The sequence below is a fragment of the Festucalex cinctus genome, chromosome 1 (assembly GCF_051991245.1).
Source record: "Festucalex cinctus isolate MCC-2025b chromosome 1, RoL_Fcin_1.0, whole genome shotgun sequence".
Taxonomy (NCBI): Eukaryota; Metazoa; Chordata; class Actinopteri; order Syngnathiformes; family Syngnathidae; genus Festucalex; species Festucalex cinctus.
The window spans coordinates 60,199,720-60,225,912 of record NC_135411.1 but is presented as its reverse complement, the minus strand read 5'-3'; the positions used below and the strand labels follow the sequence as shown (position 1 = coordinate 60,225,912).

At 39.8% G+C, this 26,193-nt stretch overlaps 1 protein-coding gene across 3 annotated transcripts; it reads right to left on the bottom strand.

Annotated features, from left to right (window-relative positions):
• Nucleotides 1-3,420: 3,420 nt before the first annotated feature.
• Nucleotides 3,421-25,786, bottom strand: LOC144002829 (serine/threonine-protein kinase OSR1-like). 3 transcript variants are annotated; one of them, XM_077498422.1, is made up of 17 exons: nucleotides 25,553-25,786; nucleotides 24,816-24,928; nucleotides 21,178-21,286; nucleotides 20,400-20,541; nucleotides 19,676-19,731; nucleotides 17,328-17,437; nucleotides 17,120-17,221; nucleotides 14,930-15,063; nucleotides 14,775-14,823; nucleotides 14,621-14,686; nucleotides 13,204-13,326; nucleotides 11,269-11,304; nucleotides 10,954-11,103; nucleotides 10,761-10,866; nucleotides 10,612-10,680; nucleotides 5,436-5,500; nucleotides 3,421-5,039 (listed from the first exon to the last, which is right to left on the bottom strand). In XM_077498422.1, the coding sequence occupies exons 1-17, from the start codon at nucleotides 25,620-25,622 to the stop codon at nucleotides 4,959-4,961; spliced, it is 1,581 nt and encodes a 526-aa protein (XP_077354548.1). In that variant the 5' UTR covers nucleotides 25,623-25,786; the 3' UTR covers nucleotides 3,421-4,958. The 3 variants fall into 3 exon arrangements, with proteins under 3 accessions (XP_077354548.1, XP_077354566.1, XP_077354557.1); XM_077498440.1 differs by lacking the exon at nucleotides 25,553-25,786 and adding an exon at nucleotides 25,280-25,519; XM_077498431.1 differs by lacking the exon at nucleotides 25,553-25,786 and adding an exon at nucleotides 25,146-25,276.
• Between the last annotated feature and the right edge of the window lie 407 nt (nucleotides 25,787-26,193).

Below are 26,193 nucleotides of genomic sequence, written 5' to 3'. Positions count from 1 at the left end.
CATTTACAATTTAGACGGTTTCTTATGAAACAGTACCCTAACGTGCCAGTACCCCGACGTGCAAATACCCCAACGTGGCACGGGTTGCGAGGGCCCTTTATTTTTATTTTATTTTTTCAATATATACTTACAAATGTGTGACCTTTGTTTCAAGTTTTTTTGGGGGTGGTGTTTCAATATTGCGACCTCTTACACAGGACATGTTGAATAACAAACTTCCTGACTACAGACAAGACAATAAAAATAAATAAATAAATACAATAAAAATAAGTTCATCCTAAAATGGATGCTAAAAATTACATTCATATACACAACTCCTTCAAGGTTATACTTTTAAAGTACATGTTAATTTTGATGAATTTTGTTTCTTTTGTTGGACGTTCGCTCTCATGAATCATTGATACCTCGTGTATTAAAAAAAACTAAAAGATATTTCCAAATGTGCTTAACTTACCAAACCCCACAATCAACAAATATTTCAGCAGGACAACAGTAGTGAAAATGACATTCATTGCTCCACTTTCGATTTGTTTTCTTATGTCCCTGTAATTGTATTGCCGAGAATAATTAGTTCTTTATACCTAAATACCTAAATTATTATACTGTTTTGTTCATCAACTTACCATCCAGTCCAACACATTCTCTGAACTTTCCTGACTAAAATCTTTGCTTCTTCTATTTTTCCTTGAATCAACAACCACCCTGCAGATTCAGGAATACACTTTTAGATAATGTCAAATGTCAGAAAAACCTAGCTGACAAAAATCATAGAGAAACTTAGCAAAAGAACTCCCAAGCGTTGATTTCAAGTGATGCCTTTTGATGCATTTGGAATTTATAGTGTGGACAAAAAAACAAAAAACAAAACTGGGGTGACTTTTGTGGTTAACCACAGCATATCACTACTTTGGCACACTAGTTAGACCTGTAAAATGTAAATATGTTTGGTTTTTTTAAATATAACATAACAGTTTGTTTTTTTCCCTCCACTGTGACTTTATTCATCAACCAAAAATCATTCTGTTCGTGGTGACATTTTACATCATTGGTACAATTTGTCTTGAAATAAATGTTCCAGTTCAAATCTGCACTTGACAACGTATTACAACTGAATAAACATTTTTTTTTATGTGATGTTAGTATGCCATCATTTGATTCAAATAATAATGATTTAGTTACTGTGATGAGGTAAAAATAAAGGTTTTCTTTTCGGTAAAAATAATTCAGGGCATTGATGGTACTGCTAACGGCAAAAATACACACGCACGCAAATGTATCCTGTGTCATATGACAACTTCTCAAACTCCAATGGGTCTGCGCAAATTTACATGAAAAAAAACAAAAAACATTTGCATATGAGAACAAGTAAAATATGCGTTAACATCAGTAAGGTGCCAATTAACCCAATTTGTGCATGATTAGTGACGCAAATGACAAAGGCAAATGGCAGAAAAAAGAATTTTTTAAAAATCTGAACTCAAGATGAGTCAACAATCAGGTTAAGCATCTGTTTTCCAGAATCAGCATTTACAAGTCGTTTTCTACGGCATGTACCTGTTTAACAGTCAACTGCATCAACATAGTTATGAATGAAAAAAACAAAAATAAACATAGGTGACAGTGCTTGGAGTTGCAACAAACGTACAAGTAAATCATTCTTTACACACCATTTACTCAGGTACCTGAACAAGCAGCTTCAAGGCAGCCCTTTCATGTGGTCTGAATAAAGCAGACAGCTACACTGGGAGTGACAAGTGGCCAAAGAAATTTTTGGACAGCAAAGACATTAAAATATGGCCAAACACACAAAAATTGTCAGGCAACTACAATTTTCCTCAGAAGGGTCACCCCACCTAAATAGATATTTCTGGCCGCCATTTTAAATATATTTCATAGCAATTCCGTAATGGAATTGTATGTTTTCCAATGCTAACAGCAATGAAAACAGTAAGTATTCGGCAGTCATGCTAGCATAGGTGTTAGCATGCTAACAGGTTTTTATATATATATATATATATATATATATATATATATATATATATATATATATATATATATATATATATATATATATATATATATATAAAGTGGATTTGGAGTCATGGTCAAAACTTTTTCCTCAAAAATAAAAAAACACATTAAAATGTTGGCACAAGATATCCATACATTTCCTGTTTAAGGTTAGGCGAGCTGGAGCCTATTCTAAGTGGATTTGTTGCCACAGGTTAAAATGACATTATGAGAATTCCTTTCCAAAGCAATCATTTGTAATTTATATATTAACAGCACTCAACTTGACAGGGAGTCTTTCAATAAATAAATCTACAATTATTCTGAAAAGGAATGAATTAATAATTTGCAATGGCTAGCTGCAAATTTGCATGGCTTTATATCAAAGCTTATGTAGGGATGGAAGAATGTTGATTTGTTGTGATTGTATTGTCGTTAATGTTTTATGTTATGTTTGGGGTTTTTTGTGTTCTGTAAAGCGCTTTGTGACATTTCAGGCTGTTTGAAAGCGCGATATAAATAAACTTGAGTTGAGTTGAAGTGCCCTTTTACTCTGCTGAAACATTTCCAGTTTCTGATGACACGCAACTCCTGTGAAGTGGAAAACCTGGCAGCCTTTGCAAGCCCTACCAGCCTGGACTCAACCCTCCTCAGATGCATTAAGGATTTCCCAAAAGCTATTAGATCCAATGAAACGAAAATGTAACATTACCACTTAAACCTTGATAACAGGTCACAAAAATAAAGCAAATGTGACTCGTGTAGGCGTGTCAAGAATTCACTTTGCGCGGATGCTTGTGGGAATCAGATTTGAGGAGCTACCTTGCTGCTTGACACTTCAACTATTGAGGTACATTAGAGACATTTAATTCAGTCAAAGAGAAGTGCTAGTAGCAAACAGCGTCACATCCAGTGAAAACAAATATTGCATAGGATAAGAATATCAGTTCAGTCTACTTTTTTTTCGTGACTATTTGCGTAAAACTCCAACTTAAAAAAGGGGAAGTCAACTTTAAACACTTCTTAACAATATGTCACATGTGACCTCACTAGTGTAAATATGACATTTTGATTAAAAATACATTTGTGGAATATGAGTTATGTAGCAAAATCCAACCGTTTTTAACCATCACAGGGGGAGGCCGTTTAACCACTTGCTGTCGACTGAAGGTGACATCACAGTTGCTCAGGGCTCAGGCAACGACCAATCACAGCTAGCCTGTTTTCTGAAGCTGAGCTGTGATTGGATGTTACCTGAGAACTAAGAAACTGTGATGTCATTTCCACAGCAAGTGGCAAAATGGCCGCCTTTTGATATTGATTAAAAACTGCTGCATTTTGCCACTTAACTCATAGTCCACCAACGCAATATTAACCAGTATTTAGACTAGTGCTGCTTCATAGAACACATTATTGTGATTTTTTATTTTTATTTTTTTGGATTGACTTCCCATTAAATACCGGAACCAAAATCATGACCCAAAGTAGCTGAAGTGGTAATTTGAGTGCATTTGAATGACTTTATTGGTGCAACCAGAACCGGATTGGTGTCTTTGGTTGTGTTTCATCTGTAACCCCGGGTTTTCACCGGATGCGGTTGCGGTGCGGTGCGTCTTGACTGCGTGCTCCGGACGGGTCAATTTTTTTGTCAATCCACACCAGCTCCGCACAGCTGCGGTCCGGCAGCTCCGTCGCCGCCCACTTCCCAACGTGTCTCGCGGGACCGCGCACGCGCGATCATGTGGCATTTCACAATGACAAACATACAGAAAGTCTGTGCTCAACAGAGAAGCAGAAAGAGAGGTGGACTTCTTTTGATTTAACCTTTTTTTCTTCTTCTGCTATGAGATTCCATGCAGCATCCTTTTTTTGGTTGTCCTTATAAAAAGGATGTGCCGTGTCATATATTATTTTGTGGTTTTCCACCTCCAATATAAACCTCTCCTCGTCCATGTTCGCTGGTGTCTAAACCGTGAATGAGCACATGGCCCGGCGACGCCCACGTCACGTTTTGCTGAAAAGCTTGCGAAATAGGAGCTGGCGAGTGTTTTATTCTGAAAGGTAACCGGAAACTTATTTTGAAACTGCGTCGGTCTTCCTGTCCCGCTCGATGTGTTTTGTGCTAGCTTGCCATTTGCCGGAGGCCTACCGCTGCGGCGTCCGGCAAAAATAGAAAATAGGTCTATCCTTGCGGAAGGCCTGCGGCACGCCGCAGCTGAGACGCAGTCGACACGCAACGCACCCGCAAGCGGTGTAAACTGCACCATTCGAATGAATGGAATCTAATTGCTTGCGTCGCCGGACCGCACCGCAACCGCACCGCAACCGCATCCGGTGAAAACCTGGGGTAAGGGGAGACATTTTTGCTTGTTTGATGACATCTCTAAATTGTGTCATTTCCACATTGGAAGGATTTTCTTGGAGATCTTAGAAATGCATTTAACAATTGAGCCGATAATCACTATTAGTTTCTCAATAATATAGGGGGATAACTAAGGCTTAATTTCTCTCTCATAACGTAACGTGATATTTCACTCATGAGTTTTCTGGCACTGTTTAATAATCATAAAAAAAAAAGAAGAAAAAAAGAAAAAAAGAAAGATAAAAACAAAAGAGGAAGGCATCATTTCCAGTACTGACAATAGATGTTTTGGGTTGTGCTTATGAATGAAGAGTGGGTGGAGGGAGGTGGGGTATAGGAGTTAATAATTGATTGCATGTCCTCTCCCATGAATAAGCGCACTGTAAACGTTTCAAGTGTGTCCCTGTGATGAACTGAACCTCCTTCCTCTCCATGTGGTCCTCGTGCATCCTGCCGCAGTGTCACGCTTTCAGCCAGCTTCACGTCTCGCCGTCCTCTTCTTTGGCAGCAGTGGCGTCATTGAATTTACTAGCATGCAGCAGCGCATTGACCAGTAGTTGCTGTCTTTTGCTGCACGCTCTTTGACTTAGCTGATGCTGATGCTGAGCTGCGCGAAGCCGACGAGTTTGACATCATCGGGAATTTCAGACTCCTCCACACCAGATGCCTGGAGAACAAAAGATTGAGACGTCAATAGTTTCGACAGTGGTGTCCCTGCTAGAATGCAGATTTTTTTTTTTTGTGTGTGTGAAAATTGTCCGTCATAAAAATTCTTGGTTCATTGCAGAAAATGCGGTCAATAGTAATCATTTTAAATACTGTAAGTAATTAAAATGTATTGTAAAAAATTTATTGTAAAATATGTTATTGTAATTTTCAATCCACATTTATTGATGGGTTCTAAAAATATATATATTATTATTAAAAAATAAATAAATAAATAAATAAACCTACAAATAAACCCCACCACAATAAAAACTTGATCACTAACCCGGACACACTGTAGTTGACAAAAGAAATGCCTCATGGCCACTTTGTGGAAAACAGCCGACAGTGTACTCACCAGCTTAAAGGTGACATTTTTGTGATTTTGAGGATCATCCACAATCTTTTGCAGATTGGCAGCAACTGCAATGACAAGAAAGGAAATCAGGAGTTAGGTTACGATGGCAATTGTCTGTGTTTTAATTAACTCTTTTACTGCCACGTTATAAAAAAAAAAAAAAAAGTGCTGTCAAACGATTAAAAATTTTAATCTGATTAATCACACTTTAATTTTGATTAATTACGATTAATCAGCTAAATTACTTGCGTATTCGCGTAATATAAAATAATAGAAATAATAATAATAATAATAATAATAATATAATAATATAAAATAAATACAAAATACCGTTGCATTTACGCAATTGGATGCATGCGTGTATTGCTCAAAACGTAACAGCATCATATCAATTGGGTGCAATTCAGCAATTATTAATTAAACGCAAATGACTTTTGTTTTATCTAAAGTCCCGTCGGGGTGTTTTTTAAAGCGAAATTTAACACCGAGCACACCAACTGGAGTCATCCCGCTCATTTTGGAACAACAGGCGTAGGAAATGCCGTGCATTGACCATAATCACTGACCTGCGCAGCCTTCAACGTAACCATCCGCGGTTACATTCAAGGCTCAAGTGCGGTCCAAAGAATATTGTGCGATTAATATGCGTTAATACGTGATTAATGCAACAATTTTCTGTGATTAATTAATCTATTAACGCTTTAACTTTGACAGCCCTAAAAAAAATAAATAAAAAAAAAATAAAAACCCACAGTGCCAGCTGATTTCGAGCATTTTAACAAATCTTTCAAGGCAAACCGATTATTTTGTTCTTATACTACATATGCAAGGTGGGTACCACATGAAAGATTGTATTCCATTCTTTCACTAGAAAACTACCTTATTCTGTCCTTAGTAATCGTCATTTGAAAATAGGTACTTTGAGTGATGTTACGGCTGTCGGCCCGGGCCCGCCGGCGGCTACGCTCCCCTAGAATGTATACGAGTCGGCCGGTGCCTGTATTATGGGACTGTAGTTTGAATGCGCCAGCGCGACTCACGGATTGGACAGTGATGCCAACGCGGCTTTCCTGACGTGATGTCCTGTGCGGAAGCCGACCACCCCTACGCCCTCGGATGAGCAGGTCCTGCGTCCTCCTCCAATCGCTGCTCAACACCTGGCCGGACTGCTCCAAAATAAAAAGCACTACGTTGCCGAACTTAGCAGTGCAGCTCGCCTCGTTGGTGTCTTTCGTTGGTGACGTTTTCTCGAGACACTCGTTAAAGCACTTGGGGGCATATTCACTAAGAATGCAATGCGCGAAATATTGCACCACAACTGCACACGCAGTCTGCGCCCAGTTACCCACCTACTCACTAAGGATATTGCTCTAATCATATACCGGCGCAAACACGCCCACAAAAATGACAGCTTGGAGCAAATTTGCACCTGATTTACCACACATGGCAACGGATTTGCGCCAACAACATGGTTGTTATAGTAACAGTTGCGAGAAAGATGACATTATCAGAAAGCGAGGTTGGACCGAGAGGAAGCGTTTCGAGCGCCATTAAGCTGTACAGAGCAGAGAGGATGACAACGACATCATTCATTCATAAAGTACAAATTATTGTTGCGATCGTATTTTAAAAATATATTTTTAGAGATTGCCGTGGGTGTACAGTATGTATCTGGCACATAAGAATGATCGTAAAATGTCTACCTGTCTTTGCCGATCAGCCCGGGTTACGTTATGTTGTCCTAAACTAACACGGAAATATTTCCCCCTCTCTCTCTCTCTCTCTCTCTCTCTCTCTCTCTCCTCTCTGCTAGGGGTGGGACAAAAAACGATTCAACCGAACTATCGGTCGTCAAGGGGAGCTAAACGACCGTATCGGTAGCAGACTTGTCAACCGATACAAAATCCGCCGGGAATCCTTAGATACATTGCTTGTAAAGCGGTGGACCGGATATCGCGTGGCTGTGAATCGGTTGCGAGTGAGGCATTATGGTTTTCATAACAATAGCAAGAGTTCTGCGCCGTGCTCTACTTGTTTTGTTTACATTTCAGTAGCATCACTATTCAAGCTACTTCCCTGTTTACAGAGAGCTAGCAAAGTAGCGCTCAGAGACGCTTCATTCCCCGGATGTTGTAAACATAATGCAAAGGCGTTACGCACCTTGGGGAGGAGCCTACCGTCAACGCCGTGCTCGCGACACGGCGCGCGTGCGCACAACGAATGACAACATGCAACAGTTAGCAGAAGCCGGTGCCGTACATCTCGGTATTTCCCATGGCTATCGAGTCCTCTCGGTGCACTTGTATGTCCCGGGCCGGCGTTGGTACTGCGCGCGAGCCAAAAAGAATAACTCCCATGACGATCCAATGCATGGATTCAAACGACACAGGTATGTCCCACAGCCAACACACCAGCTAAGCTAAAAGCACACTGCAAGTATCTCATTTCTCAGTTTGTGGCTCCCTGTCAATGTCTACAACTAGCATGAGCAGCAGATAGGAGAACTGAGACGTTCCCGTGATTACGTCAAACGCAAAATGAACGACAGCCCAAAAAAACAAAACATAAACAGTAGTGATTCCGTGGTCATCATCTTGTCTCAGATTAAAAAAAAAAAAAAAAAAAAAAGATGTCATACATTAACCAAAAATGAATATGATGGCAAAAGAAAAACAAATATTGTTAAAAACAAAAATTGTTAATAAAAAGGAAAGGGCACTTTTGGAAATATTTTTGGATATATTAAGTGGTTAAAATGTGTTTGATAGATTTATTGTTCCATAAGGTGGCTTCATATTTCTTTTGGCTGGACGGTAGGTTTATTTCATGTCTTAAATTTATGTTTCTGAAATACTTCACAATGTGCACATATTCTGTTTAATTGTGTTGGTGTCTTTTTAAAGGTTAAATATTTATATTTCAAATTGAATTATCAGCCTTTTTTTCCTAATCCTTATTTTGAATTTAAAAAAAAACAAAAAACAATTATAACTCTCAATAACGACTAATAAGTATTTAACCTGATACATTTTTCAGTCATATCGCCCAGCCCTTTGTTGCGGTCTAATTAAACAATTGATTCAATATATAAAAATATAGAAGACATTTTTGTTGTTGTTTTTTTTTTTTTACACATTTGTAGATACTGTAAAAATTTGTGGTGTTTTAAGATTAATGTTTACAAGCAACAAATGTCACTATAAGTTTTGAATATTGAAATGAATCGTATCGAATCAAAAATCGTATCGTTCCCAAACTTAATCGAACCGTTCTGTTCTGAAAGATAATCGTTTTTCAATCGAATCGCAACCTGTGTATCGAGATACATATCGAATCGGCCTCATGTCAGAGATTCTCACCCCTACTCTCTGCTTGATCAGCCGCACATGTTGTGCTGCAAATGGCATGCACTGCCGGAGATCGAGGTGCGTCAGGTTAATACATGCTTTCCAAACACGTTATTTGCGTCACGCAAACGCGGTGTTGCTATTTGCACTGGCGTTAGTGAATTAGACGCTGCATATCAATGAGTCTCATTTGCATTGGGGTGGGCATATTTTGCGTCAAATGTATGCAAATTACCTCATTTCCATACGCGCAAATAACACTGCCGCACCGTGACGCAATCTGTTCGGCAGAGCACTTAGTGACGGATTTCCCCATCTGCGCGTGTTTAGTGAATTAGGTGCTCCCTAATTGCTCAATTTTTGCCGGTTAGCGCGGTGCAAAGGCGACGCAAACCTTTAGTGAATAGGCTCCTTGGTTCGTATTCCCCTTTGTGCCGAGTTGCGTATTCGATTATTGTGTATTCCCCTTCGTGCCATTGTTATCCCCCCTCCTCTCTGTTAACCCCTGTTATTGTGTGTTTACCATTGTCAAACCCTTGCGAGAGAACTCAATTAAAACTGGTAATGTTTGTTCCAGTATTCAAAATCTCCGTGTTTGTGTTACTTCCCTTTCCCTAGCGTAACAAGTGACATTGAGCGAAAATTGAAAAGATAAGGAGAAAACAAGTTTTTGTTTAGTGACACTCTGTGAATTAGGTATAATGTGACAAAGGCTTTGATCATTCACGTCGTCCTTGAAATCGTTCGATTTCATAATTGTAATTCCATATACCGCCAGCCCATTGAAAAGAGATACAATGCTGCCATCTGCTGGCCATAGTTAGTGTGTCTTTTTGATTCCACAACCTATTGAGCAGGCCACACTTAGACGTCGCACTACCCACTGATTTAAAAAAAAAAAAAAAAAAAAAAAAAAAAAAAAAAATAACCCTAGTTGACATCATTTAATGTTGTTTATGGCGGCATACATCGTGATTTTACTAAGCGTGATTGAACGTTTTTGGCGGTCAAAGAGTTAAGTACAATAATTTTGTCTCATCATAATTAGGAGTTGTCACGAGTACTTCTAACTCAAGCAACCCAAGGTGAGAGTTCAACTATGGTACATAAACCTGTTCCATACATATTGTATTTGAAAAGCAGTGAGTAACAAAACATTTTTCACCATTAAATTTGCGTGCAAGGTAGGCATGTAGGTAATATCAGCCTGTGCTTGAGTTTAGGTCTCAGAAGAAATATTTGTGTATGAAAATGTTAATTACCGGTATGTATCTCAAGTGTCTGAATTGCCTGCCGTGTTATGGCGCTTCTGACACATTGCGCTGCTCATGCTGCCCTCACCTCTCTCTCAGTCACATACTCGTTAAACCAAGTTTTTATAACTTTGATTACTAAAAATACCACCCCAAAAAAAAGTTGTTACATAACATTAACCGTGACAGGCTTTTACACACAAGGATATGTCAAAAAATAAAACTGACAATATGTCAGTGTTTTAGTGTTGCACTGCTTTTACGTCATGGCGTTTATCAATATATTGGTGGCAACCCGTCTCATGGTTTATTTACCATATCTTCTACATGACTTTGTCTTGTTTGTTGGTGCTGAATGTACATTTGGACCTCCAAGCTGCAAATGAAATGCCTGCTCCTGGATTAATAAGATTATCTGAATCTGAATTCACGATGACAATTAGGAGGGCTAGTGGTGAATTATCATAGACTATGAAGATATGTAATTGAGGCCCTGTGAAATAGTATGTAAAACAGAGCACTGTATCAGTTGGTCAGGTCTACTGTAGGTTTAGCAACAGGCACTGGACTACTTACCAATGACTAAATCTCTCCCATCAACCAGTCCGGCCGAAACCAACTCCTGAGATACTCCATCAGCAGAGTCTGATGACGTGGAGAGACATAAACAGAAATCAAAATCCTTGTTTTCGCACACGAGCTAAGATGAAAGCTCATCGTCACACCTCTGCCAGACATGAACTCAAATCTGATGTCATTGAGCTCCTTCTTTGGATTCCTCAGCCTCAGGACGAGGCTGATGGGAACGCTGGCATCGGCTACGATGGGATCCTGAAACAGCCAGCAGGCAATATATACATGAGGTCCATGTGAATTGAGGCTTTGTAAAACCGCCTTCTACTTGTGGTGTGCTATTACCTGAGTGGAGGGTCCATGTGAGGGGCTCACTGTTTGAGCGGGAGGCTGTGGTGGAACTTCGTCACCACTTTGTCCCATAGCCATAACATTCGCATTGACGGAAGGTGGCAGCTTAAGGTGTGCACTGGAGCCATCTGGTGGTGGGAAAATCTAAGAGGTATGACACACATGCTAAGTTGAAGTGATTGCAGTGTTACATGAGCAGAGAATTAAAAGGAGAATTAAAAACAAGCGAGGCAGTCATGCAAATCACGTCTCAAGACATTAGAAGATAAATCAACAACTGCTAGTCATGTCCGCCATGAACAGACTCACCTCCATAGTTTGAGACCCGTCCCTCACTCTGGGCGACTGCAGAATGGACATGACAGATTGTCAAGATTAAAAACGTGCAATTCTCATATACACCCAATTTTTATACTCATGGCTACAATTTAAATGACCCCACATAGGACTTCATGAAATTCAGGCCAGCTGAGAGAATAGCAGCGTATGATCCCACACCAGGACATGAATTCTCACTCACATTAGAAGATCGGCATGTGTTAAGGCAAAGCTTACATACGCTGTCGTTTTGAAAGTCTTCAAGAAGACAAGCGAGTGCTGATTCACAATTAATTTACTATTGAATGGTTAACAAGGTATACATTTTCAATGTTGTCAATCACTTTAGTACTTACAAGAATATTGGAACAGCAGATCAATTTATTTGTTTTGTTGTATACTGAAGTCAGTCTCTCTCTCTCTCTCTCTCCCTTTTTTTTTATTTTATTTTATTTTATTTATTTATTTATATAGTCAGTGTTAGTGTACTTCAGCAACTCAATATATTTGAATGAGGTAAGTGAATTATGGCTTAGTAAATGCATGAAGATAAAGTGCTATTAAAGTACATTCCATTTACCACTGGACTATGAAATGTTTTTTGGGAAAAGTACAATAAGTAAAGGATTTGAATTATTCGGAACACGATCGTTGACATGAATGAGAATCTCGAGTTGCTAATAATGGCCCAGTGTCCAGGCATTAATTAGAGTATATAGACAGATTTCATATGAAAAGTGGATGGATTCAAACAACAGGTGCTATACTGAGTGAGACGTTTAACACTTCTAGATGTAAATAACATGAAATAAAGTCAGGATTCTGAATTTTGGTCTCATATTCATCTTTTGACGTGAAACCCAAATATCTTCAGTATACAACAAAACTGAGGAATTGACCTTGCCATTCCAATACTTTTAGAGGGGACTGTATATTTTGCCTAAATAAACCTCTTCTGGAATTAAATGAGGTATCCAAACTAGAAGTGGTTACATGACGGGAGTTTTGGTAAGACAGCCCCTGGATTAGAAGTAGTTATGTTGCGATAAATTACTGTACCACTAACATACATTTGTCTTGTGTCGAAAATGTGACCTGTGATTCTAAGTATAAAAAAAATCTCTATACCACTGATTCTCAGACCAGGTCCTCGAGTAACCCTATCCACAGCCTGTTTTCCATCTCTCCCCACCCAACACAGCTAATGATCGTTATCAGACTTCATGCAAATTACTGATTAGTAGGGGTGTTAAAAAAAATCGATTCGGCAATATATCGCGATACTACAGCACGCAATTCTCGAATCGATTCAATAAGCAGCCAAATCGATTTTTTAACATCCATTTTTGATGGAAAAATATTCAACAAAATGTCTAACTTTCACACCTTAAGCATGGAAGAATGTTATATTAATGGAACATTTAGCCTTAATATTTTATTTCAATGCTGTTCAAACATGAAAAATGTTGTTAAACCTGTTTGTTACATACAGTGGCTCACAGTTATAAGATAATACATTTTCATACAAATCTTACAGTGTACATGTATAAGTTTACTGAATGGTATTTTCTAAATTTGAGTAAAAATATCGCAAAAATCGACTTGTAAATTCGTATCGGGATTAATCGGTATTGAATCGAATCGTGACCTATGAATCGTGATACGGATCGAATCGTCAGGTACTAGGCAATTCACACCCCTACTGATTAGCAAATCGTTTCAAACACCTGTGTTGCTCGTGGGAGACATGACAAACAGGCTGGATAGGAGTACTCGAGGACCACGGTTGAGAACCACTGCACTGTACTGTAGAGGATGTATCAAATATGGCGGTGGTGGCCAATGAGTATAAATCTATTGGGGACACGTTAAAGGTACTTGTAACTTAATTATTACCGATTCTTATCAAACTGTTAAACACCTCACCCGCAAAGCCGCCACTGCAGCTTTGCCTTCCTCGCTCTCCTCATCCAGCTCATCGTCACTCCACTCCCAACCACCATCCTCTGTCTTGTGGAGGCGACCACTGGATCCTGGAACACGTCTCACCTTTGAAGTTCAGTTAAAATACAACAATATTAAATGCAAAATTCCCCCTCGGTTAATACTTCTCAGTTCACTGGAACACCATCCATCCATCTTCTTCCGCTTATCCGAGGTGGGGTCGCGGGGGCAGCATCTTTAAGAGGGAAACCCAGACCTCCCTTTCCCCAGCCACTTCAACCAGCTCCTTCAGCGGGATCCCAAGGCGTTCCCAGGCCAGCCGAGAGACATAGTCTCTCTAGCGTGTCCTGGGTCGTCCCCGGGGCCTCCCGCTGGTGGGACATGCCCGGAACACCTCTCCAGGGAGGCGTCCAGGAGGCATCCGAACCAGATGCCGGGGCCACCTCAGCTGGCTCCTCTCAACGTGGAGGAGCAGCGGCTCGACTCTGAGTCCCTCCCGGATGACCGAGCTTCTCACCCTATCTCTAAGGGAGAGCCCGGACACCCTGCGGAGGAAACTCATTTCGGCCGCTTGTATCCGGGATCTCGTTCTTTCGGTCTCGACCCACAGCTTGTGACCATAGGTGAGGGTGGGAACGTAGATCGACCGGTAAATCGAGAGCGTCGCCTTTTGGCTCAGCTCTTTCTTCACCATGACGGACCGATACAGAGTCCGCATCACTGCAGAAGCTGCACCGATCCGCCTGTTGATCTCCCGCTCCATCCTACCCTCACTCGTGAACAAGACCCCAAGATACTGAAACTCCTCCATTTGGGGCAGGATCTCATCCCCGACCCGAAGAGGACACGCCACCCTTTTCCGACTGAGGACCATGGTCTAAGATTTGGAGGTGCTGATCTTCATCCCAACCGCTTCACACTCGGCTGTGAACCGCTCCAGTGAGAGTTGGAGATCACGGCTTGATGAAGCCAACAGCACCACATCATCTGCAAAGAGCAGAGATGCAATGCTGAGGCCACCACACCGGACCCCCTCAACGCCTCGGCTGCGCCTAGAAATTCTGTCCATAAAAGTTATGAACAGAATCGGTGACAGAGGGCAACCTTGGCGGAGTCCAACCCTCACTGGAAACGAATCCGACTTACTGCCGGCAATGCGGACCAGACTCTGGCAACGGTCGTACAGGGACCGAACAGCCCGTATCAGGGGGTTCGGTACCCTGTACTCCCGAAGCACCCCCCACAGGACTCACGGTCGAACGCCTTCTACAAATCCACAAAACACATGTGGACTGGTTGAGCGAACTACCACGCACCCTCGAGGATCCTGCTGAGGGTGTAGAGCTGGTCCACTGTTCGCTAGAACACATAAGATGTAATTCATTGAAGGATGACAAACCTTTTTTGACCGATCTGTTATTGATGGACCTTTATGTAGCAGCTTCTCCTGCAGGTAGTCGTTATTCTATAAAGACAGGGCACAAATATTATGCATAAATAAAAATACAATCTACATAAATACATTCCACATTTCTAAGAAATGTGAATCTTGCCTTTGCTTTTGTGAAGAATTTGTGCTTAAGCAACTCAGCTGCAGTTGGCCTAAATAGGACAAAATAGAAATAAACAAGGAGGGGAAATTACTGTGAAAAGAATGATAAAAGCAAAAAGAAAAAGGCCACAACGAAGAGACAGTCCATGAACAGACCTTTTCTCTGGGTCCTTCTGTAAACACAAAGTGATCATCTTCCGAAATGATTTGCCATATTTCTTCACCATCTCCTTATCTGTGATGCCCGTTTCTAAACAGGGTGGGTCGTTCTGCAAAGTCAGCATCAGCACCTATACACACACATGCAACTATGAGCTTCTACATTCAACTGAGCAGACTGCCTAGGTACAAATAAACAATGAGCATCATATGGTCCACGTTACACAATGCACAAGTGTGCCATAGGGCATGAACCTTATTAGGCACTGCAGCTGGATACATGAGAGTACAGGTATACAATCCCACAAATCCATCCTGTCAAGCTTCACGCTGTTATCCTTTGAGGACAGTGACCGCAAATCTGAGCGCAGTTCCGATGTGTCATAAAGCAACAAACAATAAGAGCAAGCTCTAAACAATAAAGCCGCCTTAAAAGAAAGATTCACATGGATGTTTAAATATATGAAACCTTGTCAAAACTGAGGTTTGATCAGAATGAGATGACATTTGTTGTTTGTAGCAGGCACCATTAAGAGACTAGTGGGACCTCTGAAGTCCAATGGCCCGAGTTGTACAACTCCGCAATGAAACAACATTTTTCATTATTATGTCGCACAAAATACCACAAATACTGAATTGGTCCAAGTGTCATTATGCATGTCACATAGGACCTTGGTAGGTCATGAAATTACACTTTTCCTTTGATATTTTTGAGAACCCATCTCACGTCATTACATTATGTACTGTTCACTTCAAAAATGTGAAATTCCCTATGTTACTACACACAGAGAGAAATTATTTAATTTACAATCTCAAGGAATTAAACAAATAAATTTTTATATACAATTTGGGTGCAATTTGTCCTTCTGAAAAACATTTTTCTACGCATTTCATAAATATTCCACTTTTTGAGTTAAACTACTAAAACAAATAAACTTCTCTATGATATTCTAATTTAGTAAAATGCACCTGTATACGGGTCATCGACGGATGGATACATTTGTTTGATGACGCCCATTTTATGGTTTATTATGCGATGCGACCAAAATTAAATAATCAATTTGGGACTTATATTTTGGAATATATTTAAAGACAGGTGTTTGTATAATCCACAAGACAGTGACGAACCCATACGAGCAGCTTTCAGGATTGTACTGTCTCGCAATTATGTTTATTTAAAAAAAAAAAAAAAAAAGTTGCCCTTTTAGCAACTGGTATGTAGTGGTCATATTTGGACATCATGTAGTATGACATGAAAAAAAAACATTTTGTCCAACAAATAGATTTCATTATAATTTTACATGTGTGGTTAGCTATCCTATTTTGTTTAAATAGTTAATTGTTAGCCTCATAAATTTGATTCATCATTCAATTTGAAAATATGTGGTGCCAACAACCATTAACTGGTGTAATATTGTAGAAAGTAAAAATGATAAATGTGCTAGATTGTAATAATAAAATTGTAGATAGTAGTAAATAATACTAAAAAATAAAGATTTTATGTGTTTTTATAAGAAATTACCTGTGTTGGGTCTGGTAAAATTCTTTAAAAAAAAAAAAAAAAAAAAAAACTACCACATGTGTGGACTGACCAAAGGTATAGGTTTTTGACAAAATATGGAATTTAGCAAATTGCGATTCAGAGCTTCATCAGCCTACCAATAAATACAAACACACATACGTGTGTGAATATAAATATAGACACACATGCAATTATTAATTCAAATGGATTATGCCAGGGTTCATACATTACATGCATTTCCTTAAGTGTACAATTGTTCTATTCAATAATTTACTCGAACGACTGACTGTACAGACAGCCTGGAAGAACAGAGAGCAAGTGAGAGAATACGAGAACAACGGGGCACACTGCCACTCCATCCGATCAACCCACCTACGTGCATGGCCAACACACACTGCAGCCACACGCACCACTCTGCAGAGTGGCTAAAGTGTTCTCGCTGGGCATCTTCTATTGCCAAACTCCAAAACTTCACTATGTGTGATTTTAATCATTACAAATTGGACTTAATTCACATGGCATCCACCTATTAGCATGCTACACTGAGCGAGGGTGGTCCAATGTGCTAGAAGAAGTCACTGGTATCCCAGACACATAGTGATCGACCTTAAAGGTTTCACTGTAGTCAAAATGGAAACATCAAAAACACACCAAAACAGAGTTACCTTCATTGGTGGATATTTGTGATATGGTGCGGCTCCCGTTGCTAGCTCAATGGCAGTGATCCCAAAACTCCAGATGTCAGCTTTAAAGTCGTAGCCACGGACCTGCAGGACAAAGCAGAGTAAGCAAAGAACAAGCAGACCAAAAAATATACAGTGTATTGAATAGATTGTTTTTTTTCGGATGCCATCCATGCAGCAAGAATCCCACCTGCTCCATGACCTCAGGGGCCATCCAGCAAGGTGTCCCCACAAATGTTTTCCGAACTTTGTTCCTGGTCATATCCCCTCCTGCCGCTAGAAAGGCACTCACGCCAAAATCTGAAGGACACAAGTATGCAGGATTGAAAAGGACGACAAGGGAAAAAAAAAAAACATACATATTCAGAGTTCAGATCTTGTCCAAGAAATGGCTTGATGTAACCTGTCAATTTGTTTCATTAGATCAATTACCCGGTAGTAAAACACAGTGGCAGCCCCATTAATTGTTGGAAAACATTTTTAGCCGTAATAGGCTAAAAATTAAATATTTTATTAACATTTAGTACTGTTATAATTTTACCCCTTCCACATGCTGAAATCACATATGACTGTCATGTGACACACAAAAATTTGCAAGCAAAAAGTAAAATCCTGCATGAGTGTGCATGTTGTCTTTTACTGTTCTCCCGAAATTCAAGCCAAAAACTGTGGCTCTGCCATCAATATACTGTATCTATTAAGGGTGTCACGATTTCGATTTTTTATCGAAATCGATCGAAATTACGTCACGATTTCGAGCATCGAAATAGAAGAGAGGACACACGATTCGATGCCCCCCCCCCCCCCCCCCGCGCCCGCCGCCACCGCCACCGCCACCTCCCAGGAAAGCAAATGAGACGCAGCCATTCAGCTACTAGCTAACGGCACTTGTTTGCTGACTTCTCCTGCAGTCATGATGGCAAGCGCGGACAGACACAGCAATGGTGCTTCAAGCCGCTCCCGCTTCTCTCGTCACCAGTTTGGAAACATTTTGCGTTCCCGGTGAGTTATGTCGACAACGTTCACGTTGTCGATAAAAAGACCACAGTTGCAAGATATGCTATGTGCGCGTACTGTACTCGGCCACGGTGTTACGCCCGGCTCGTCAAGGGGAAGGGAAGTAACACAATAACAGAAAATATAGAGTAGATAAACACGGGTCGACTTTAACATCTGAGTAGTTTTAATTGAAATTTCAGGCAGGGGTTTGACAAGGGAGTGAAAGTGGAAGGTGAACAAATAATAACCGCATTTGACAGAACTGACAGAACGGAGGAGAAACAACAATAACCAATAGGGGTATAATACACGGATACACAATAGCGTCGCGCTGGCACAGTCGTCCAATCGGAGTGTCGCGCTGGCACAGTCGTCCAATCGGAGTGTCGCGCTGGCACAGTCGTCCAATCGGAGTGTCGCGCTGGCACAGTCCTCCAATCAGAGTGTCGCGCTGGCGCATTCAAACTGAAGTACCATTATACGGGCACCAGCCGACACAAACACACACATACATACTAGGGGAGCGGAGCCGGCGGCGGGCCCGAGCCGCCAGCCGTAACAACGGGAAATACGACAAACATGACGGGACATTTACGCAGGCATCACAAAGATTTAGATTTATCAAATTCAACTAGAAGTGGGAAAACAACGGTCCAACCAACTATTTCATCCTCATTTACAGTGAAACTTCCACACACTTCAGCTCGCGCGAAACGCCAGATCCATAGGTCTATTTATAGCAGCAGACCTGCAGCCTTGGAAAACGCTGGATTCAAACATTTAATTAGTGTACTTGAACCACGCTACAGTATGCCCAGCAACTGTAAATGTTGGGATATAGTTTGTTCAGGCTGTATTTGTTCCATGACTTTGGATACAATATATTTTTTGTTGTTGTTGCACATTGCACATTATTTTAAGAGGAACGCACAGCACACTGTTGTAACCAAAAACAGTCAATAGATGGCAGGCACCCACTGTGACTTTTTGTTTTTGTTTTTTTATTTTTTATTTTACACTTCAGTAAGAACAAGACGGTTAACTTTATATTGTAAATAAATTCTTTGAATTTGATCATTCCTGCCTAATGTCAATTATCATATATTACATAAATTTACACAAAAATAATATGGAAATTGCATCACCTATATGTAGCCGATCTTTTGAAATAAGATTTACTGTACAATGAATAGAACCAATGATCATAGACTAGCCTTAGCCTACAGAAGCATATGCCTCTGTGTTATAAAGTGGGGGAGCGAAAAAAAAAAAAAAAAAAAAAAAAAAAATCGAAAAAAAAATCGAATCGTGACCCCAAAATCGAAATTTAAATCGAATCGTGGAGTTGGCGAATCGTGACACCCCTAGTATCTATACAATCTATACTGTATATTTTTCTGTCTTGAACTAGCGGGACTTTCCACAAAGTGCTCCAGAAAACAAACTCAATGTTGTTAAGGGGACACAGTAGGTGAGCCGCAATATAGCAGGGAAATACTGCATACAAACAACATCATAAGAAAAGGGAGAACACTGTACCAGCAATTTGAACTGAGCCATCATCCCCAAGAAGAATATTTCCAGCCTTGAGATCACTGTGAATGAGATAAGAATGAGATCAGTTTCAATTTTCGCAGATTATGACAGGCTAAACAGACGACAGAATATTCATGTGAAACAAGCCTTCTCAATTATGCATCTTCATTATATGAATGATTTATGAGCTGAGGTCAAGTTCAACCAACATTGTCACACATACTTCTGCACTGATGAGACAAACTTTTCCAGTTGGTCGTACTAGCAATGTATGCGGTCCTACCTTTTTTGGGGGCAGGTATAGCATGACCATATTTGCTTAAGTCAATTTGTCTCAATAGGCATACCATTTGTCATTTTTGGTAGTGACTCAAGATATACAGTATTTGTTAAATATTTGACTCTAACAAGACTCGGTTTGTCTGCGACGAGTAGTGGGTGATAAAACAGCTTTATTATATAATTTTAAAATATGGCATAAGCCTCATTGCAATGGGAGTGTGCAAGAGGCGATGACTGGCTAAAGTAGTGAAAAAGCTAGTGACTTTCAACCACGTTTTATTTAAACAGTGTGATTACAGAGAGAGCATTAAAACCTGCGCTCGCGCTAGTCAGTCATTTGTGAGCATATTGTTGCGTCTTGAGCCGTGATATGCAGGAAAGGCTACATGTCTGAGTGTTACACACATGCCCACTATACGGTAATAAGACCAGTATGATGTCTCACCGGTGAATTTGTCCATTTTTGTGAAGGTATTCCAGCCCCTCCAATACCTCCTTTAAGATGGTGGCAATGCAGGCCTCATCCAACACTCCAGACTTGTGCTCACCACGTGAAATGATGTGTTTGATGATGTCCAAGACTGAGCCTGAGGGAGAGGATACGGAGAGCGAGAAACCAAAAGAGAGAAATGATGGTTGTCACAAAATATGCCGACAAACGGATTTCACAGTTCACACGTTACAACAACTTAAAGTTACAATGGCTTTTATGTGACATTGTGGGTAACTGGACGATTAACCACTTCATGTAACTCCAGCCTAACAGGAGGGTGGTCATATTATGACTCTGGAGGACTGAAACATTTGAATACGTCTTTTCTAATACTACAAGGTGTTACAGTTCGGTGCCCTCAGTTGTTATATTCTGGATTAAGTGTCGGGTACTTCAGCCAAAACCAGAAAGCCTTCAGAAAAAGGCTGTCATGGAAATGAGATGCAGTATTGTTTTTGACAGTTGTAAGTGAAAAAGGACCAGAAGGCTTCTATGACCATGTGTTTGTGTAGTATATGTATTTGGCAATGGCGTTCACGTTTAGGGTTTGAGATGTGAAATGTGAAAGTGCTGAGGCATGTCTAACCAAGGCAAAGGACTAATAAATGTAAATGTTGTTTGGTGCTATTTGAGCAGACTGCTACAGTATTTCATTGTTATTATGTCATGTCATTTCGTGGTGTTAAAGACATGAATTTTTAAGTTGAGCTGCAGTTTGTTCATTACGTACCGCCGCTGAGAAGCTTCATGACCAGCCAAAGCTCATCCTTCACCACAAAGGAAGTGTAGTATGACACAATGTTGGGATGGTGGCACTGGCTCATTGCTTGGATCTCCTTCTGCAAAGTTACAAAATGACAACACTGAAACTTTATGTTGCATGATAAACCTTATACTAAATAATATGGTATGATTCTATTTATTCAATGAAATCCAAGATAGGCATTAACAAACTACTAGGTACGGTACTTGAGTAACCTCACTGATTTTACACAAACTATTTAATTACTACTTACTTTTCCTTGTTAAAAAGGTAGAACACCAGTATCTGTCATTTTTACTTGATAAATATTCAAAACACGGTTGTTATTTTCATTTTTAATGCATGAATGGCAAAGATTAATTAATATATTAAACCTGGAAGAAAAAGCTGCAGTAATTTTTTTTCTTGCCTCCACCAATCACATGAAGCATTACTCCCAGTCCCGACATCCCACCTTATGATTGGATCTATGTCAGTGCAATTACATGACAAGCAATTGGCTAGAAAATACACAAAAGCACGCAGGGCTACCCACACACAAATACGAATAGGTACATGTCCCTTTTGAGCTAGGAGGGTCAAAGTATGAAACACATTTTTCATGTGTGGAGGGCAAGAAAACCAAAAGACAATAGATGCCAGTACATTGTGTGCTATACAGTTGGGCACTACACCGTACAACGACAACAACAACAACGTGGAGTAACCAAGTTTCACAGACTTAGAAAAAAATAAAAAAATAAAAGCTTTGCCTTTTTTCTTCCAAAATTTTATATAATACTACTGACAGCCCATGCTTTGGCATTCACAGAACAGTCAGACTCGTGGAAATCAGTCGAGAAATGAGCAAGTTACTTCTTATTTTTGCTTTTCATTTACGTTTCACTGCGATTGGTTGGCAACCAGTCCAGGGTGTCCCCTGCCTACTGCCCAGAGCCAGCTGAGATAGGCGCCAGCAGCCCCCGCGACCCTTGTGAGGAATAAGCGGTCAAGAAAATGGATGGATGGATTTACGTTTCATAGCCCATAGTATGTCTTACTTGAGTACTTGTTTGAATATTTACTTTTACAAAAGTTTTTTTTTTTTAAACATAAATAACTTCACTTGCACTCCAGTACAGAATCTGAGTACTTTTCCCATCTCTGGTTAAATCTATTCAGAATTAAACAATGTGGTGTCCCCTCATGAAAGAGCCACAAAGCCAAGGCACCACTTCTGTCTAAAGCAGCATAGGGAATGCCATGTGAATCAGGTCCAACTTGTAACTATTGTAATCATTGGCAGTGGGAGTCAAATCCCACACGGCGGAGAATCATAGAGCTGTATAAGCTTAGTGGCCGCCGCCCAAAACCAAGCGTACCATAAAAAAAAAAAATAGCTTGTCACTCATTGTGGACATTTTCACTTTGTTCATTCAAGTTAATTAAAGATTAGAGAAACACTGGGCATGTGTAAATGCAATCCATATCATCTTTGCATTGGGTTATATTTATAATAAATTTTCCCAATATTATTTATTTTCTATTCTACTATGGCGGTAGGTGGTGCTTGTTCATACAGTAACAGTAGTATGCTCCTTGACTCCTTTGTGGCCTTCACAATCATTGAGGACACAATCTGTGAAGTTGCCCATCCCTGGAAAAGCAATTAATTGCTCAAGATTACAGTGTAACTGACAAATACTATCTCAATTTACTCATGTCAGCTTCCACTCTGACAGCTGAGCAAACCTATTACTGTTGAAACCTTCAAAGTCAAAAAGTTGTATCTTGTATTTTATTTGGAGTTGAGTTCTAACAAATTATATATATATATATTTTGCTTTTTGTGTTTTCTTGTGATGCCAACCACAGAACGGAAAAAAGTATTGTGATAACCACATAAATGAAAATAGCACTTTGCAAAGCATCTGGCTTTTCAATCCAAGATGGCCAATATAATTAATATAAATTAAAAAATATATAATAATTTCACGACAGGTACTCGGATGTTAATGATGCATGGAACATAAGGGCTAAATAATAGCAAGAAAACAATCTGAAGCTTGATCCGTTTTAATTAAAAAAATAAATAAATACTAGTGATAGACCGATATGGCTTTTTCAGGGCCGATGCCGATACCGATTATTAGTTGTCAAGGAGGCCGATAACCAATATTTCAAGCCGATTTTCATTTGCAGTAAAAGAGAAAATAATAGCATAAAAAAAATAAATTGCCTTTTCTTTTAATTTTAAACATATAAACAATAGACAGCTTTGTTTAATTAAAAATTCTAACAGAAATTGTAGAAATTGTAGGGAACTTCCAGGGTCATCAGCTTGTGTTAAGCTAAATTCAAAACTTAGCAAGTAAATAAATAAATAAATAAATTTCCTACTGTAAATAAAGTTTTCCATAATTTCTAAATGTGTTTTGTTTTTTTTAAGCATTTTTAGTATTTTTTCGGGGGGTTTGCAGTGACTAAATAAATAAATAAATATTTTTCTAAAGTTTCCTACTGTAAATAAAGTTTTCCAAAATTTCAACAATTTTTACATTTAATTTTTTTGTAATTATTATTATTATTATTTTTTATAAATTAAAAAGTGTTGGGACTTCCCAGTGTCAGCAGTGACAAATGTATGCAAAATTAAATGCATTTAATTTTGGGTTTTCGTCAGGGTTCAAAAGATCTTCGCAGACAGTGACAAATTGTCTGAATATGTTTGAAATGTATTTGCAACAAGTAAAAAATGTCTGTGCACATCTTGCAAATCCTGATAAAACATTTGCTGCGTTCGCAAGCATTCACTGTTAGGTGCGATTCCAGCTTTTATCGGCCTTCAGTTTCGTAAAAAGGCCGATGCCGATATTGGTCAACATGCCAAATATCGGCACCGATATCGGCCCGGCCGATAATCGGTCTATCCCTAATAAATACACTGCTTGAAAATGTGTTGCTTCATTTCAAGTATGTGTGTCTGGAGTCTTCAAGAAGAGAGCATTTTTACTTGAACTGAGTTTGATTATGCAGTGTGTATTAGTCTCTGCATGATTGTATGATCATGTGTACTGAACTTGTCAGTCACACATGAAATAATTTAACGTTGTTTATTATTACTGTTGAGCTGGATGTCATTTGGAACAGTGCATCGTGCTTGTATTTTGTCCCTGTTGCACAATTTATTCAGGATAGAAAAAGGACAGAAAAAAAATGTTGCTAATATTGTCATCCATGTTATAAGTTCAGTCTCCTTCACCAACTATAAAACTAAATGAACACTCAAATGGTGTAGCATTACAGGTTGGCTATTTTATTGTTTGGATGTGTGTTATTTTTTTTATTATTATTTTTATCTATTGCTCAAAAGGTAACTTGACTGTAATGGGACAGTGAACGGAGTGACCTCTCTGTTGTGACAAATAATTAATGTCATAAAACTGTGAAATACTGTTCAAGACATTACTAAAGTAGTTGTTCAGACAAACATTACAAATTCAAGGTTTTGAGCCTTCCCGGTGAAGTTGGACCCCAACTATTTCACACCACACTCCCACCAAACAGAATATACAGTAACAACACTGCAGATGTGAAATAACACACACTTGACTACAATTTCTTACCAGGAGCTCATCCATGCTAGTTTGACATTTTTCAAGGTTGATACGTTTAATGGCGACCTTCTCCTTTCTGGGCTTGCAGGTGGCTGCCTGGACCACTGCAGTGGCTCCACTGCCTGAAGAGAACATAAAAGACGTTTGAAGCTAATCTCTCCAAGAAAGGACATGTTTCATACAGTCACAAAGACTAATGCAAGAGCTGGATCAGAAAATGTGCCTCTCAACACGTTATATCAACCCGTTAAGATAGAAACAGTTGAGAAGGTACAACAAGGCTGCTTTGGCTAGTTTCAATTTGTGTGGTGTGTATATAGATAGCTGCATTGCATCAACCTTGGATTCGATTCAAATATGGACATGGAATTACAGCTATCTTTCAGTTTGTTGCACGGCACTTTAAACTCAACAGTATACGTTGTAGGTAAAAGTGTGGCGTCTGAGTGAGTGAGCAGTGAGTAGGCACCCACCCACTCCGCTCACATCTGACGAGACCACATACTGACGGCTATGTTAACAAGCCTTTTTAGCGTCATGGTGAATTTCTGGAAGCTGTCTTAAACAATCTTGTCAAAGTACTGCTGGTCATTTTTCAAGCCGGCTCTACGCGTTTTATAACCTTAGCGTAACGAGACAACGTGGCCTTGTGTTACACGCAACAGTATTTGGCTAGTCGCAGTTAGCATCGCGTTGATGAAACAGCGAAGACTAGCAGGCAAACATTAGCAAGCTAGGCTACTAACCGATCACTTCGTTGAGAACGTAGTCATCCTTGTCGATTGACCACGATTGCGCGGACTGGTCGTCTGCCATAGTGTCGTTGTTATGACGTTATGTAGTGCGTCCGATTGGATTCAAATACGTTAGCTGAAATGATCGCGTTGAGGCTACTCCATTTGGCACAAATGGTACCGACTGCTGCTCTTGAGCGACAAATGCGGTCGCCGCTGTCAACACAACTTTACGTGCGACTGACGCATCGAATGACGTCTGTACATATAGGAAGGAACAAACAGGCCGCCATTTTGAGCGTACAGGCGATATGCGTTCTGATGCAGTACTTCGCTTTTTCGAACCATTTGCCACAAATGTGAATGTATTCAAGGTGAACTTTTAGGGAGTCCCAACGTTTGTTAACCCTCCCTAATTTGAGATTAAGTTATATTTAACCTAATAAAGTATTTATTTTTCATTTTATCAAGATTGAGGTGAAAACTATGCGTTCAACGGATCAAACCAGGCGAATCCCACACTGCACTCAAATTGTCAAAACACTTTCACCACTAGAGGGAAGCAGTGAGCTACATACTGTAGTGTGTGGAGGCCTAGCATTCTGTGCATTTTTACTCTAGTCTAGCTGTGTTCAGCAGTGGCACGTACCTCG

Excerpts from the sequence above, each read along its gene's own strand:
- LOC144002829 (XM_077498422.1), bottom strand. The coding sequence starts at position 25,622 with ATGGCAGACGACCAGTCCGCGCAATCGTGGTCAATCGACAAGGATGAC. Across the intron at positions 17,438-19,675 it reads TGGCTCAGTTCAAATTGCTG|ATTTTGGCGTGAGTGCCTTT; the intron begins GTACAGTGTTCT and ends TGTGTCCTTCAG. Across the intron at positions 14,687-14,774 it reads AATTCTTCACAAAAGCAAAG|AATAACGACTACCTGCAGGA; the intron begins GCAAGATTCACA and ends CTGTCTTTATAG.